Source organism: Pinus tabuliformis, chromosome 9 (assembly GCF_031772625.1).
Source record: "Pinus tabuliformis cultivar Carrire ecotype Pingquan chromosome 9, CPIR1, whole genome shotgun sequence".
Taxonomy (NCBI): domain Eukaryota; kingdom Viridiplantae; phylum Streptophyta; class Pinopsida; order Pinales; family Pinaceae; genus Pinus; species Pinus tabuliformis.
Window position 1 is genome coordinate 986,435,976 of NC_142307.1, and position 14,230 is coordinate 986,450,205.

The 14,230-nt window shown below is 35.0% G+C and overlaps 1 protein-coding gene across 1 annotated transcript; it reads left to right on the plus strand.

The window, feature by feature from the left end:
* The first annotated feature begins 1,365 nt into the window (after positions 1–1,365).
* Positions 1,366–5,466, plus strand: LOC149152040 (cysteine-rich receptor-like protein kinase 15). Its single transcript, XM_089438667.1, has 6 exons — positions 1,366–2,635; positions 3,205–3,344; positions 3,465–3,675; positions 3,775–4,009; positions 4,278–4,428; positions 4,855–5,466. The coding sequence occupies exons 1-6, from the start codon at positions 1,666–1,668 to the stop codon at positions 5,206–5,208; spliced, it is 2,061 nt and encodes a 686-aa protein (XP_089294793.1). The 5' UTR covers positions 1,366–1,665; the 3' UTR covers positions 5,209–5,466.
* Positions 5,467–14,230: the final 8,764 nt, after the last annotated feature.

A 14,230-nucleotide genomic window follows, 5' to 3' on the forward strand; every position in this document is an offset into this window, starting at 1 on the left:
ATGTGTGAGAAGTAAGATTAGCATGTTTATTCTTAGCAGTTTTAAATCTGTATAATTTTGTAACCTTAAGCAATTGAACAACTCCTATTTGAATGTGTTAATTTTGTGGTTTCCTTCACTCCATCTTTCACTTTTAAATTAATTAACAATATAATTGTGATTTTAAACTTAAATATTATTTACCATTTTATAATTTTTAAATAAAATATAAATTTTCAATATTATATATATATATATATATATATATATATAAAAGTGGAGAATGCACATTACTTACCTGTACCCTTTTAAAATCAGATAAAAAAGAATAGACCGCATCGCTACATTAATCAAACAATATAAAAAACTATCTACTAAAGACCCGACTGTATCAACACGCTTTGGGCAGGTGAGCGGTATTCACCCGTAAGTGTATATTGTCAATAACCCTTATCAAGAAGTTGGTAGCTGCCCCATGTGCATTTCAAATAAAATTGCACATGATGAGACTTTTCAGAATGAAAGCTACACTTTTGTGCATTTACAAAAACAAGAAATCCGAACCCACATGAGTTTGAATAAAGCTCTTTTTATTTATTATTTTCTAAAATGCGGAAGATTATGCGTTCACATCATTTATGTAGATTTATGGTATAATTTGAATAGGTTTAATTTTAAATTTATAATATAGTTTTAGTAAATTTAGTTATTAAAAAATTATCTTTTTAATAAAAATTAAATTTTAAATTAAAGAGATTAAAATATTATTAAATCTCTTCATAAAGCTTAAGCTTAATGCTGAGGGGAACTTTCCAAAAGAAAAAACAAATATACATATCATTTGGTGGGTTTGTTGTTTTTATTTATTTATGTAGGTTTGAATCTCACGTTTTATTTGTAATGTAATTATTTATTATGATATATTTATATGTAATGTTGGTTTTTTACTCACCTAAGTTTGAATCTCATATTATGATATATTTATATGTAATGTGTAATTATCTGCTTTAACTCTTTCAAACAACACACAAAAATTATTGGTGTACGACACACGAATGTTATTGGTTCACATAGTTATTACCCTGACTCCTCATGTTGTTGGTTCACATAGTTATTACCTTGACTCCTCCAAGGTTGTTACTGAATATAGCGGACATAGCTACTACATTGACTTCTCGGACTAAAAGCCAAATGTTGTTGGTTGGCATAGATGGAATCGCATGATAAAAGGAAGATTCGATGACGGACGGATTCCAATAGAAGTGTATTCAACAAAATTAATTATATAAAACCAAATCCTGCGGTGCTTTTTCAGTGCAGTTAACGTGTTGACGAAGGAAGATGGAAAGTTGGACTGGTACATCAGTCATCAAATCTGGAAGAGCACGGCAATGGGGCGGCGGAGCTTGATTACATGTACATAAACAGCTGAATATTTGGTGACCTGTGCTTCAATCCCGTTCTTCATTTTTTTTTTTTACATGGTTACATTGATTCCTGATGGTCCGTGTACGCTATTTAGCCATACTGGCCTCGCCAATGCACTGAATTTCCAAAACTTGAAAATATGGTCCGAGTCTGGATCATTGATTAGCATATGATATCTGTGTAGAATAGATTAGAATTTTCGGGAGTACTAGTGTTGGCACGGTTGCACTGTGGGTTCTCCATTGTCCCTTAATCGCCATGACAATCCCCCATGGCAGAGTTTGGTGCTCCACTATCCAGATGGGGCAAAGTATTAAGCTATTCTACATAATTATAGTTACCTTAATCCTCATTACTATTCATGCACATATTTGCCACGCACAGCACACTTGCCGCGCCAACGTTACCTCCATAACAGGCAGTAAGTTTGAGAGCAATCTGAATGCAGTCTTGGATAATCTTGTTCGACACACCAACCACACTGGGTTTAACACTTCTGTTTATGGCCAAAGTCCCGACCAAGTATATGGCCTCCTCCAATGCAGGGGAGACACAACAATCGAACAATGCTACAATTGTTCGCAACAAGCAAATACTACCCTTCGACAAGACTGTGGGAATTCCACCGGCGGTTTAATTTGGCTTGATTACTGCTTCTTGCGTTATGAAAACTACAGTTTCATCGGACAACTGGATACTGTCGATGCATGGTATCTTTACAATTTAAATAATGTTTCCAGCCCTGATGTCTTTATGACGGCTCTGGGGAACCTATTCACCAATTTATCGGCTCAGGCAGCATCTAGCTCTCACTTATATGCTTCCGGAAATGTTACAGACTCCTTGTCTCGAAAGATTTACGGTCTGGTCCAGTGCTGGAGAGATATATCGAGTGACGACTGCACAACATGTCTCTCAAATACAATCAATTATATTTTCACAGTTTATACGGGAAGGCAAGGGGCTAGGGGTCTGATTGGAAGCTGCATAATCCATTATGAAATATATCCCTTCTTTAATTCTACTGCAGATACACCACCTGTTGAAGCGCCAGTTAATAAGCCGGTGGATATCACACCATCGAGGAACAGTACGCAGATCAACAAGTCTTCAAACAAATTACCCTTGATTTTAGGTGTTACTGGCGGTTTGCTTCTCGTGGTGTTTGTATGCTTGCTTGCAATTGGAAGAAGATTGAAGTCTGTCAAATTTTCAAGGCCAAACGAAGGTATGGCATAAAGGTTCTGATCATATGCACCTTGAAGGAAATTGTAGCGGTGCATATTATCAGATTTGGGTATATTTGACTTGGGTTTTGGTTTATTTTAGTTTGAAGTGGGTATTTTTATATTGATCCTAGATTTTGGAAATATTTTTGAATTTGACATTTATTCTGGAAGATGTTCATTCTGAAGTTCAAGATCTCTACTCTCCGAACCCTGAAATTTTTGAGATATTCCAAAAATCTACCATCGGCACAAATTGAGGCATAAGCTCAGACGACAAAAATTCAGGCATAAGGTCATGAGTATGAGCTAGTTAGACACCCTTTTCAATAAACTTTTAGATTTAGTACACAGTAACTTACAAAGACACACACAGACAGTTGATGGATCGCCCAGGTCCTTATTGGGGCTAACGCAAGATGCATCTCTCTTATCTGGCTTCCAAAAACATGATGTGATGGATCATCACAATGACACTACTATACAAGAGCTAGGAGGACAGTTTGCTCTGTTCAACTATATTGAAACCTACGAAATGATAGCAATAACCAAACTGTGCTTCATTGTTTAGGTGATCGACAAATTGAGGAAGTCACATTAATCAGGCAAGATCGGAAAATTGTGTTTACCATGGAAGCATTGATAATTGCTACGGAAAATTTTCATGAAAATAACAAGCTTGGGGAAGGTGGATTTGGCGCTGTATACAAGGTACCATACCCTAAGAAAACTTCTGCTAGTTTATAGAATCTTATATCATTAGTCGGCAAGCTGCTCTCTCCGCAACCTAGTCATAATCTTCATATTGATATTTTTTTCCAAATGTCTCAGGGAACTACAGAAGATGGAAAAAAAATAGCCGTAAAGAAGCTCTCCTTAAGGTCTCTGCAAGGAAAGAGAGAATTTCTAAATGAAGTTCAGCTTGTGGCCAATATTCAACATCGAAACCTTGTGAACCTACTCGGCTGTTGTGCTGAGGGATCAGAAAGATTGCTTGTTTATGAGTATTTACCGAATAAGAGCCTCGATAAAATCCTATTCGGTAGGTTATTTCAACTTTACTTTGTAGGTTGATAAAACGCATTAACTTAGTTGGGTCATGATAATTAGTTATTGTCTTTGCTTGCATCCATGGATACAGGTCCAAACAAACGCAACCAGCTTGATTGGCAGAAGCGCTATAACATTATAGTGGGAGTAGCTCGTGGTCTTCTCTATTTGCACGAGGATTCACAACTGCGGATTATTCATCGTGATATTAAAGCAAGCAATATTTTGTTAGACGAGGGACTGAATCCTAAGATAGCAGATTTCGGCCTAGCAAGGCTTTTTCGTGAAGATGAGAGTCACGTCAGCACAAGAGTTGCCGGAACTTAGTAAGATCTCAAAACAATAATCATCACTCTCACACACTGTCAAAAGCAGTAGGGATGCATATGTTGTACTGTGCTGATTTGATTTCAAGAGGATCGAGAGTATTGTAATTTTACTCGTGACTATTTTTCATTTGGGGATTTACCTTCTCGTTTATGTTTTAATTTTCTCAGGTCCAGGACTAGGCTTTCGTTCACAAGTAATTTTCAGTTTGTTGTTCCTCAATTTTCCCTTTCTATATAATCACGACAATGTAATTTGTACATGCAGCGGGTATATGGCACCAGAGTATGCTATGCAGGGGCAATTATCTGTAAAAGCTGATGTTTATAGCTTTGGAGTTCTTCTCCTGGAACTTATCACGGGGAGAAAGAATGCGGATTACAGTTTGTCGCCTGAAATGCAGATGCTTTTAAGATGGGTAAGATACTCGAGTAATGTTATTATTGTATTTTTAGTTAAGAATATTTATGTTATATAGTTTGATACAGTTTGAGTGGGCTTAAAGATAGGAAGATGTTATAGGTTATACAATTTGAGTGATCTAATGATTAAAAACATATGTTTCTTCTTAAAAATTGAATGTGTTTCTTCTTCAAAAGTACTGATTCAAAATCAGCAAAATAAAATATGTATGCTTTCTTAAAAACTGTTTAAATGTTTATCTAAACTCAACTATTTAAAACTGTTTATCTAAACCTGAGTTTAGAGATTTCACTGTTAATCTATATTGATATGAATTTCTGTAGCCGTTCACTATAATAAAATTAAATTGAGGCCGATCTTATGGATCTCTCCAGCATGTATAAATTGAATATCAAAATGACGATTCGTTGTGATTATGCAGGCCTGGAGGTTATATAAACAAGGAAATATTGTGCAGATGATTGATCCATCGATAATTGAAAGATGCGATGAGGAGCAAGCGTTGAGATGCATTCATGTTGGTCTTTTGTGTACGCAAGCCGACCCCACACTTCGTCCACCAATGTCTGCAATATCTTTGATGCTTTCATCTCCTTCAGTGACCTTACCAAATCCCACAAAGCCTGCTTTTGTGAAGTCTATTGTTTCCAAAACTAGCGAATCCGCTACTTCTGGGTCTGCGTTGTCACATGCGTGTGCGACCACATCTTCTGTATCAGCCGTTTCATCTCATTCAAACGCCAATAATAGCATTACAGACTTATCACCCAGGTAAAACGCGTAATTTGTATTCCCAGTATTCGTCTGTTTACATATTGTAATTTTTTTTGTATATTCCCATGATTCGCCTGTTTACGTATTTCTAAATACGACACATATTGTTCGTGGACATTAATGGCGCAGACAGTTTGAAACCTATTATGGCTTTTGGCACATTCTATGTGTAAAGATTTAAATTTGAATTCAAAGTTAGCCGAGTACCCAGATACATATATACAAATATATTGCTCGGTGTTGTGCCTTGTTTGAAGAAGCTTGGTTAAGTTTCGATGGATTATTTTTGGATATTTTAATTTGTTTAAAAATGGTTTTCCTTTTGCAATTTTTTTCCTGCGATTCGAAACTGAGTCTTTTGATAGGGGCTTTTTGAAAATGAGCCTGGGTAGGGACTTGGTGTAGCTTTAAGTTATTTTTAATGATTGGTTTTATTTGAGATTATATCTTTGGGATGAATTTTTTTAATAAATTAAATTTATTTTAGAATTTTAATATTATAGATGGTTAAATAAGATTAAATAGGGTAAATATTTAGTATATATAGAGTGATGGAAATTTTAAATTATTTTTTATTTCAATTAATGGTCTTTTTTATATTTATATGTTTTTTATTAATTTGATTATTCCAAATTTAAGAAGTATTAGTTATAATTTGGAAAGCATTATAATTTGAGATCTTGCCATCAAAGTCATAGGTGTTCTTTTCATCTTTCTCTTTGTTTTATAATATTAATTATTATTTTTTTCAAAATAATATTTTTTAATTGTTTTTTTTCTACATTTATATTTTTGTCAAAATTATATTTACATTCTCTTCTGATGGGGTGCTCATGCCGAAGTACAAGTGTCTGGTGAAATGCCATCGGGCCCTATTCCTCCTCCACACAGGTATTAACTCCCCCATCATGATCTGTCTCCACATTAACTCCTCTTGTGTGAAGATCTCCCTCATGAACTTTGCGGTTAAATTTGAAGATCGACAAGTGACTCCTTCAGTCACTTTGGGCAATGAGTTTGGGTTGGAAGGCGAGTAGAAGTGTTCGGGTGTGGGTCTATGGCGCCTCATAGGGGTTTCGACCTTGGGTGAGGAGTGCAACAAATGTCTGCAATTTCTAGGAGTCGGTTGGGATATGTCTCCAGGTCTTCCCTTAGGATCTAGGCACCCGGACAGTCGCGGTTTGGTGTTGTTTCCACGCCTTTGTTGGTTATAAGCCCTCTTCACTCCTACAGTAGCTTCTAGTTCCACTCTCACTCGCGAGGACTCTTGCTGGTCTTCACAGGTGCGTGGGTATCATTTTGGTCTCTGGTAAATTGTTCTCTGGGTTTGGGCCTCTTCTCTGGCCCAAAGATAACAATAGGCTTTTTGTCTGTACTCAGGGTTGTGTGTTCTGCCTGCATTAAGATTCAGGGTTGTATTCAAGATCTGCTCCGTTTCATTACTCGGTTTGAGTACATGCTTGCTCGGGTCTCTTCTCTGGCCCAAAGATACAATAGGCTCTTTGTTTGCACTCGGGGTTGTGTGTTCTGTTTGCATTAAGATTTAGGATTGTATTCAAGATCTGCTCCGCTTCGTTACTGGGTTTGAGTACATGCTTCCCTGTCTCGCCCCTCTGATTGTGGCATTGGTCTAGTGATTCATTCTTGTTCATGTTAGTGGGTTCGTGGTATTGCACCGATTTGTATTTTGTGCAAGTTCACTCAAGATATCTTTGTCGGCTCCGCCTGTAATGGGCCGTCAACCAACGTCACTAGCAAGATGCCAAAACAACGAGGTTGTCCTCGCTGTGGGAGTATATATTTTTTAATTATAAGCTGAATTGATAATTTTTTGGACAAATCTAAGGGAGACTTAGAATTCCAACAAGCAGCGAGAGATTGGGACATCAACCACCGTCGCCTTAAGGATGCCACAACAACGAGGTTGTCCTCCCTATGGGAGTATATTTTTTTAAATTACATGTTGAATTGATAATCTTTTGGACAAATCTAAGGGAGATTCAAAATTCCAACAAGAAGCTAGAGATTCTGGAGTCAGAGACTCACAAATAAGAGCTAGAGATTCTGAAATCAGAAACTCACATATAAAGAGAGTCTACTCTTTGAGTAAGATCATAGGACCATATTCAATAAGGTCTATAACAGACTTATCACCCACGTAAAACGCGTAATTTGTATTCCAAGTATTCCTCTGTTTACATATTGTAATTTGTATATTACCATGATTGGCCTAATTTATATTCCCATTATTAGTCTATTTACATATTGTAATTTGTATATTCCCATGTTTAGCCTGTTTACGTATTTCTAAATACGACACATATTGTTCTTGGACATTAATTGGGTAGACAATTTGAAACCTATTATGGCTTTTGGCGCATTCTATGGTAAAGATTTAAATTTGAATTCAAAGATAGCCAAGTACCCAGATACATATATACAAATATATTGTTCGGTGTTGTGCCTTGTGTGAAGAAGCTTGGTTAAGTTCCGATGGATTATTTTTGGATATTTTAATTTGTTTAAAAATGGTTTTCCTTTTGCAATTTTTTTCCTGCGATTCGAAACTCAGTCTTTTGATAGGGGCTTTTTGAAAATGAGGTTGGGTAGGGACTTGGTGTAGGTTTAAGTTACTTTTTAATGATGGGTTTTATTTGAGAATATATTTTTGGGATGAATTTTTTTAATAAATTAAATTTATTTTAGAATTTTAATTTTATAGATGGTTAAATAAGGTTAAATATGGAAAATATTTAGTACATATAGATTTATGGGAAATTTAAATTATTTTTTATTTTAATTAATGGTCATTTTTTGTATTTATATGTTTTTTATTAATTTGATTATTCTAAATTTAAGAAGTATTATTTATAATTTGGAAAGTACTATAATTTGAGATATTGCAATCAAGGTTATAAGTGGTGTTTTTGTTTTTCTCTTTGTTTTATAATATTATTTTTTTTCTTTCAAAATAATACTTTTTAATTGTTTTTTTTCTACATTTATATTCTGTTAAAATTATATTTACATTCTTCTCTAATGCGGTGCTCATGCCAAAGTACAAGTGTCTCATGAAAGTCTGTTAACTCCCCCATCATGATATGTCCCAACATTAACTCCTCTTGTGCAAAGATCTCCCTCATGAACTTTGCAATTAAATTTGAAGATGGACAAGTGACTCACTTTAGTTTGGCAGTTTGGGCAATGAATCTGGGTTGGAAGGCAAGTGGAAATGTTTGGGTGTGGGTCTATGGCGCCTCATAGGGGTTTCGACCTTGGGTGAGGAGTGCAACAAACATCTGCAGTTTCTGGGAGTCAGTTGGGATATGTCTCTTGGTCTGCCCTTAAGATCCAGGTACCAGAACAGTCGTGGTTTGGTGTTATTTCCAGGCCTTTGCTGGTTATAAGCCCTTTTCGCTCCTGCGGCTGCTTCTGGTTCCACTCTCACTCGCGAGGACTCTTGCTGGTTTTCATAGGTGCACGGGTATCATTTTGGTCTCTGGTAAATTGTTCTCTGGGTTTGGGTCTTTTTTTTGGCCCAAAGATAATAATAGCCTCTTTGTCCGTGCTCGGGGCTGTGTGTTCTATCTCTGTCAAGATTCAGGGTTGTATTCAGGATCTGTTATGCTTTGTTACCCGGTTTGAGTACACACTTTCCCGTCTTGCCCCTCTAATAGTGGCATTGGTCTAGTGATTCATTCTTTTTCAGGTTAGTGGGTTTGTGGAACTGCACCAATTTGTATTTTGTGTAGGTTCACTCAAGATATCTTTGTCGGCTACGCCTATAATGGGTCGTCAACCACCATCACCTGTAGGATGCCACAACAATGAGGTCATCCTTGCTGTAGGAGGGGTTAGAATGCCTAGGCTAGGAGTCCTAAGCCAAGTCACCATTCGTCCTCTACTAATTCGACCAGCCAGGAAGAGAAGAAGCTGAGGTAATTCCTCCCACTAGTTAGCCAGGTCGCCTCGTGGCTCCCACCTCCATGGAATCTATTGTCGAGCAATTGCGACACGTGCAACTTCACATTGACATTCTCAGGGATCACATATATGAAGATCATAATGAGATTGTAGCTTATCTTGTTGATATTGAATATAGTCAAAATGCCATTCTGGAGCAGTTGGATAACCTTCAATGCAGTCAATGTGGCAAAAATGACCACCTCCGCAACTTGGAAGTGCGGGTGGAACATTTTGACTTCCACATTCATGATCGTGCTGTTTACTTTGTAGCTCCCCCTGTAATGCCCCTCACCCACCTCCTTGATATGTTGCTATCAATTCAACTCTCTTTTTGTGTCACTCCTAGTATGCTAAGGCGACAACGCCCTCCGGAAATAATGTATACAAACTGTCATTCCTGGTATCCTCCAGCCCCCAATCTCAAAATGTCTGGTCAGAATGAGAGAGTGGGGGCTATTGAGATCTTTTTGTATGCTATGTTTTTTTGAAAATATAATGAAAGCCATTTTCAATGACAAAATAAAATATAATTATATTTACATTAGAGTTACATGATTTTGACTTCAATGTATTCATTACACACATCTGGCATGATAATTTGCATAAATTTAATATTTTTAATATTGTTTTTTTAATTTAATACATTAAATCACTATTAATTGAATTATCACTAAAAATAATTCATTCTACTATCTTAGCCCCAAGGGTTAGCTCAATCGGTCGAATCCCCGTTGCTAAAGTACCTCGCCAATCGGAAGGTCACAGGGTCAATTTTCCTCGACCCCCTTTGGGTTAGGTCAACTAGTAGGCTGGGGGGCTTGCTTGATCCCCTTCGGGGTTGATCAGCTCAATTCTTTCCTATGGGAAAAAAAATGCATTCTATTATCTTGCATGAGGTTAAATAGAACATTAAAAATAAAAAAATAAAAATTCTATATTCCTTAATATTGATTATTTTTAATAAAATTCTTGAATTTTTTTGGTATATATAAATATTAATCATTTTTAATAAAATTCTTAAAATTTTGATATATATATATATATATTACATTTTATATATTAAAAATTTAAACAATATTTAATATATTTAAATATATAACCAACCTATTCTTAAAAAACCACCTTTTACTATCATCTTTGAAGTTGTTTATAATATTCATGTGTGTCATTTATTTTTCATTTTTAAAACTATAAAGCCTCTTAACCAATAATATGTAAATTTTCCAACACAAACTATAAAGCATCCATCTTATCGAGGATAAATCCTTGATATTTTATGTGCATATTCTAATACATGTATTTGCTTCGCAAACTAATAATGAACACGTAAATTATTCAACACAAGTTGTAAATCATCAATTTTATTGCAGATAAATCCTTAATATTCGCCATGTATTTCTCATGTTTGCTAACTTTTTTCCTCCGGATATGTTGGGTATAGAATTTTTCTTCTGTTTGCTAACTTTTTTTTCCCTCCGGATATGTTGGGTATAGAATTTTTGAGAGATGATTCTGTTAGGTTGGAATATATTTTTTTTTAATTATATGATGAATTGATAATTTTTTGGACAAATCTAAGAGAGACTCAAGATCAATCTTCATTGTTGCCACTATAACACTAAGAGTATATCCAATAACCTACAAGCCACATATACTTCGAGACTCATGGATAAGAGGAGTCTATCAGTAACTTTTTGGACTAATCTAAGGGAGACTCAGGATCAACCCTCGTTGTTGCCACTATAACACCAGGAGTATATCCAACAACCTACAAGCACCTGCAAGCCAAATATACCCTGAAACTCACAGATAAGGAGAGTCTACTCCTTGAGCCGAGATCATAGCAAGACATTATACTCAATGAGATCTATAAGGGGAGTCTACTCCTTGAGCTGAGATCATAGCATGACATTATACTCAATGAGATCTTTAACACGAGGAGTATATCCAACAACCTACAAGCCAGAGACTCACGGATAAGGGGAGTCTACTCCTTGATCCGAGATCATAGCACGAAATTATACTCATTGAGATCTCATTATACTCAATGAGATCTATAACACGAGGAGTATATCCAACAACGAGCCATATATACCCTGAGACTCACGGATAAGGGGAGTCTCTCCTTGAGCGGAGATCATAGAAGGACATTATACTCAATGAGATTTATAACACCAGGAGTATATCCAACAAGTCTACTCCTTGAGCCGAGATCATAGAAGGTCACTATACTCAATGAGATCTATAACACTAGGAGTATATCCAACAAACACCAGGAGTATATCCAACAACCTGCAAGTCAGATATACCCTGAGACTCATGGATAAGGAAAGTCTACTCCTTGAGCCCCTGAGACTCATGGATAAGGGGAATCTACTCCTTGAGCCGAGATCATAGCTAGACACTAAATAAGATTTGAATTATGATCTCGTGAGCTTCACTTAGCAAAACTTACTTACGGTTAAATTACACATCATTATATGTTATATTTAAGCACACATCATTATATGTTATGTTTGAGTATAGTACTCATGCTAGTGATTTTTTTTGGGTGTTGGCTTATAATTATATAGAGTTTGTTGTGAAAAAAGAGTTAATATTATTTAGAGTTTGTTCTTTAAAAGAAAGTAACTGATATTATTTAGAAAGTTGTTCAAGTTTAGTCGGATGTGAGACTTTTTCAAACTAATTAGCTTTTTAAATTGGCATAAAATTGAGATATTTTTCCAACTAATTTGTCTTTTCTAAAACAACATGTATTTATATTATATTATTATTTAATTAATATAGAACTCTTAACCCATTTGCGTTTGTCTTTTGCAATAATTTCTACTCTCAACATGGTATATAGCATGACTAAACTTAATTCCCTACCTAGAAAAATAAAAATGGAGACTATAAGTGTCTAGTGAGAGATCGCTGCTCCGACATGTCCATCGTTTTTGCTACGGTTGTGAGAGTTCCCACTGCGCAATGAGATAACGAAGCATCATGAAAAAGAGGGGCATCTGATGTAGAAGTTACCTACCGAGATTTTAGATTAGGCCTCGTCGCTACAGGAGAAGAGTGCCACTCTCATTGTGGTTCAACCCAGCGACCAGTATAAAAATTCCTTACCAAAAGGATCAAACTCCTAAGGATGGAGGCATCCATTGTGAGCTTATTGTGTCAAATGGGTCGAAGGAATGGACGTAAAGCTGAAAATCAAAGTCAACTATGGTGGACACTAGTGAGAGGTGGAAGTGTTGTTACTACTTTGTCGACAACTTGAGCTGAGCAATACACGGTTGGAATCGAAATCAATGTGAGCGCTTTCGGCTGTCTTTAGCATTGGAGAAGGAATCCAAGAAAGAAAAACATTGTTGGAAAGAGAAGGTCGAGCCGTGTTTTGACAAAGAAAAACATTGTTGGAAAGAGAAGGTCGAGCTATGTTTTGACACGACGCACTTGTGAGAGGAAATTAGAATTTCCGTTCATTAATCAACGAGAGATGAGGTTGAGGATGAAAGGAGGTTGGGCAGGAGGCTGGAGGGTGTGCATAAACAAGCTTGCAAGAAGGCTGAACGAGAGAAAGGTTTCGCTTACACCTACAAAGGTGTTTCAAAATTTTAAAAGATAGCTACAAATATTTTCATTTAAAGCTTTTGATTCGTTGAGCATCTTATTCTTATTCTGCCAAAGAAACAAATAATTTTTGTCACCAAACATTATTATATTTTCCAGATATTTATTAAGACAAAAGAATTTTTTTTACTAAAAGTTCATTTTTTATTTTTTTTAATTGATTAAGAATTTTTATTCTTTTAATTGATTTCCTAGATTGGTTCTCAAAGTAATATGCTCAACATATGGTTAGTCTTTATGTTTATAAATCACTATAGTGTGTTAGAGAGTTTGTTAGTTTGCATTGACTTTTAATAAATTTAAACCTTTATATTTTTGTCACTTGGTTGTCTGCCCACCAATTTCCTAGAGATTTGAGATTATTACAACTCTAATATGTTCATATTCTAATTAGATGGGGAATTTAATATATACTAAATTTTGTTTAGCAAAATGGTCCATTTTACAATAATATGTGTAATTCCTTTTTTTTCTCAAGTTACATTAGATTCGTGCCATGTGACTCTTTGCCCACCAATTTCGGATTTGACATTATTTCAATTCTAATATGTTCATATTCTAATTAGATGGGGAAATTAATATATAAGCAAATTTTATTTAACAAAATGATCCCTTTTACAATAAGACATGTAATTCATTTTTTTATTCTCTAGTTAAAGTTGACCCATAATCTTTTTATACGTGATTAATCAAGTAAATACATGTATTGGTAAGACATTCTTCCTGTTGCAATAATTTTTTTTGTTATATTTATGAAGTCTTTAGATATATCAACCACATTAATTATTTTTTTTGGGTTGTACTATTTTTAGTTATTTTACATTAAAATTTAATATCAATTGAATTATCTTATATATAAAACTTAAATTTAAGACAAAAAAAAACAAAAATATTTTAAGGAAAACTTTATATTTAAGACAAAAACAGACAAATTTTTTTAAGGAAAAAATTTATATTTAAGACAATAGCCACTTAAGAGAATAGAACTTAAGAAACTCATTTAAGAGAGTTATGAATTAAAACAAAACCATATCAATTTAAGACAATATTATGTAACGCCCGAAATTGACTCTCACAGTACACCCTAAGTCCACAAGCTTGGGGGCTACACTAGTCTGGTGAGTATATCGAGATTGCTATTTCATTTACCATTCACGTTATCTTATATAAAGACAAGGATTTGTTGGTCTCTTCATTTTATGGACGTAGTGGACTCTAAAGAACGTATCTGCTAATACGATTAAAGATAACTTATCTCTCGTTGCATTCTGGAAGTGTGAAAGAGATTCCATGATTGGATAAGAGATAATTATATTTTTAATTTTTGAAAATAGATATTCAAACCACATGAAATTTAATCATGTCAATTTCCTTCTTTTATATTATATTTTTCTTTTTTCATTAATCTTTTTTAACTAAATATAAAATTAAAA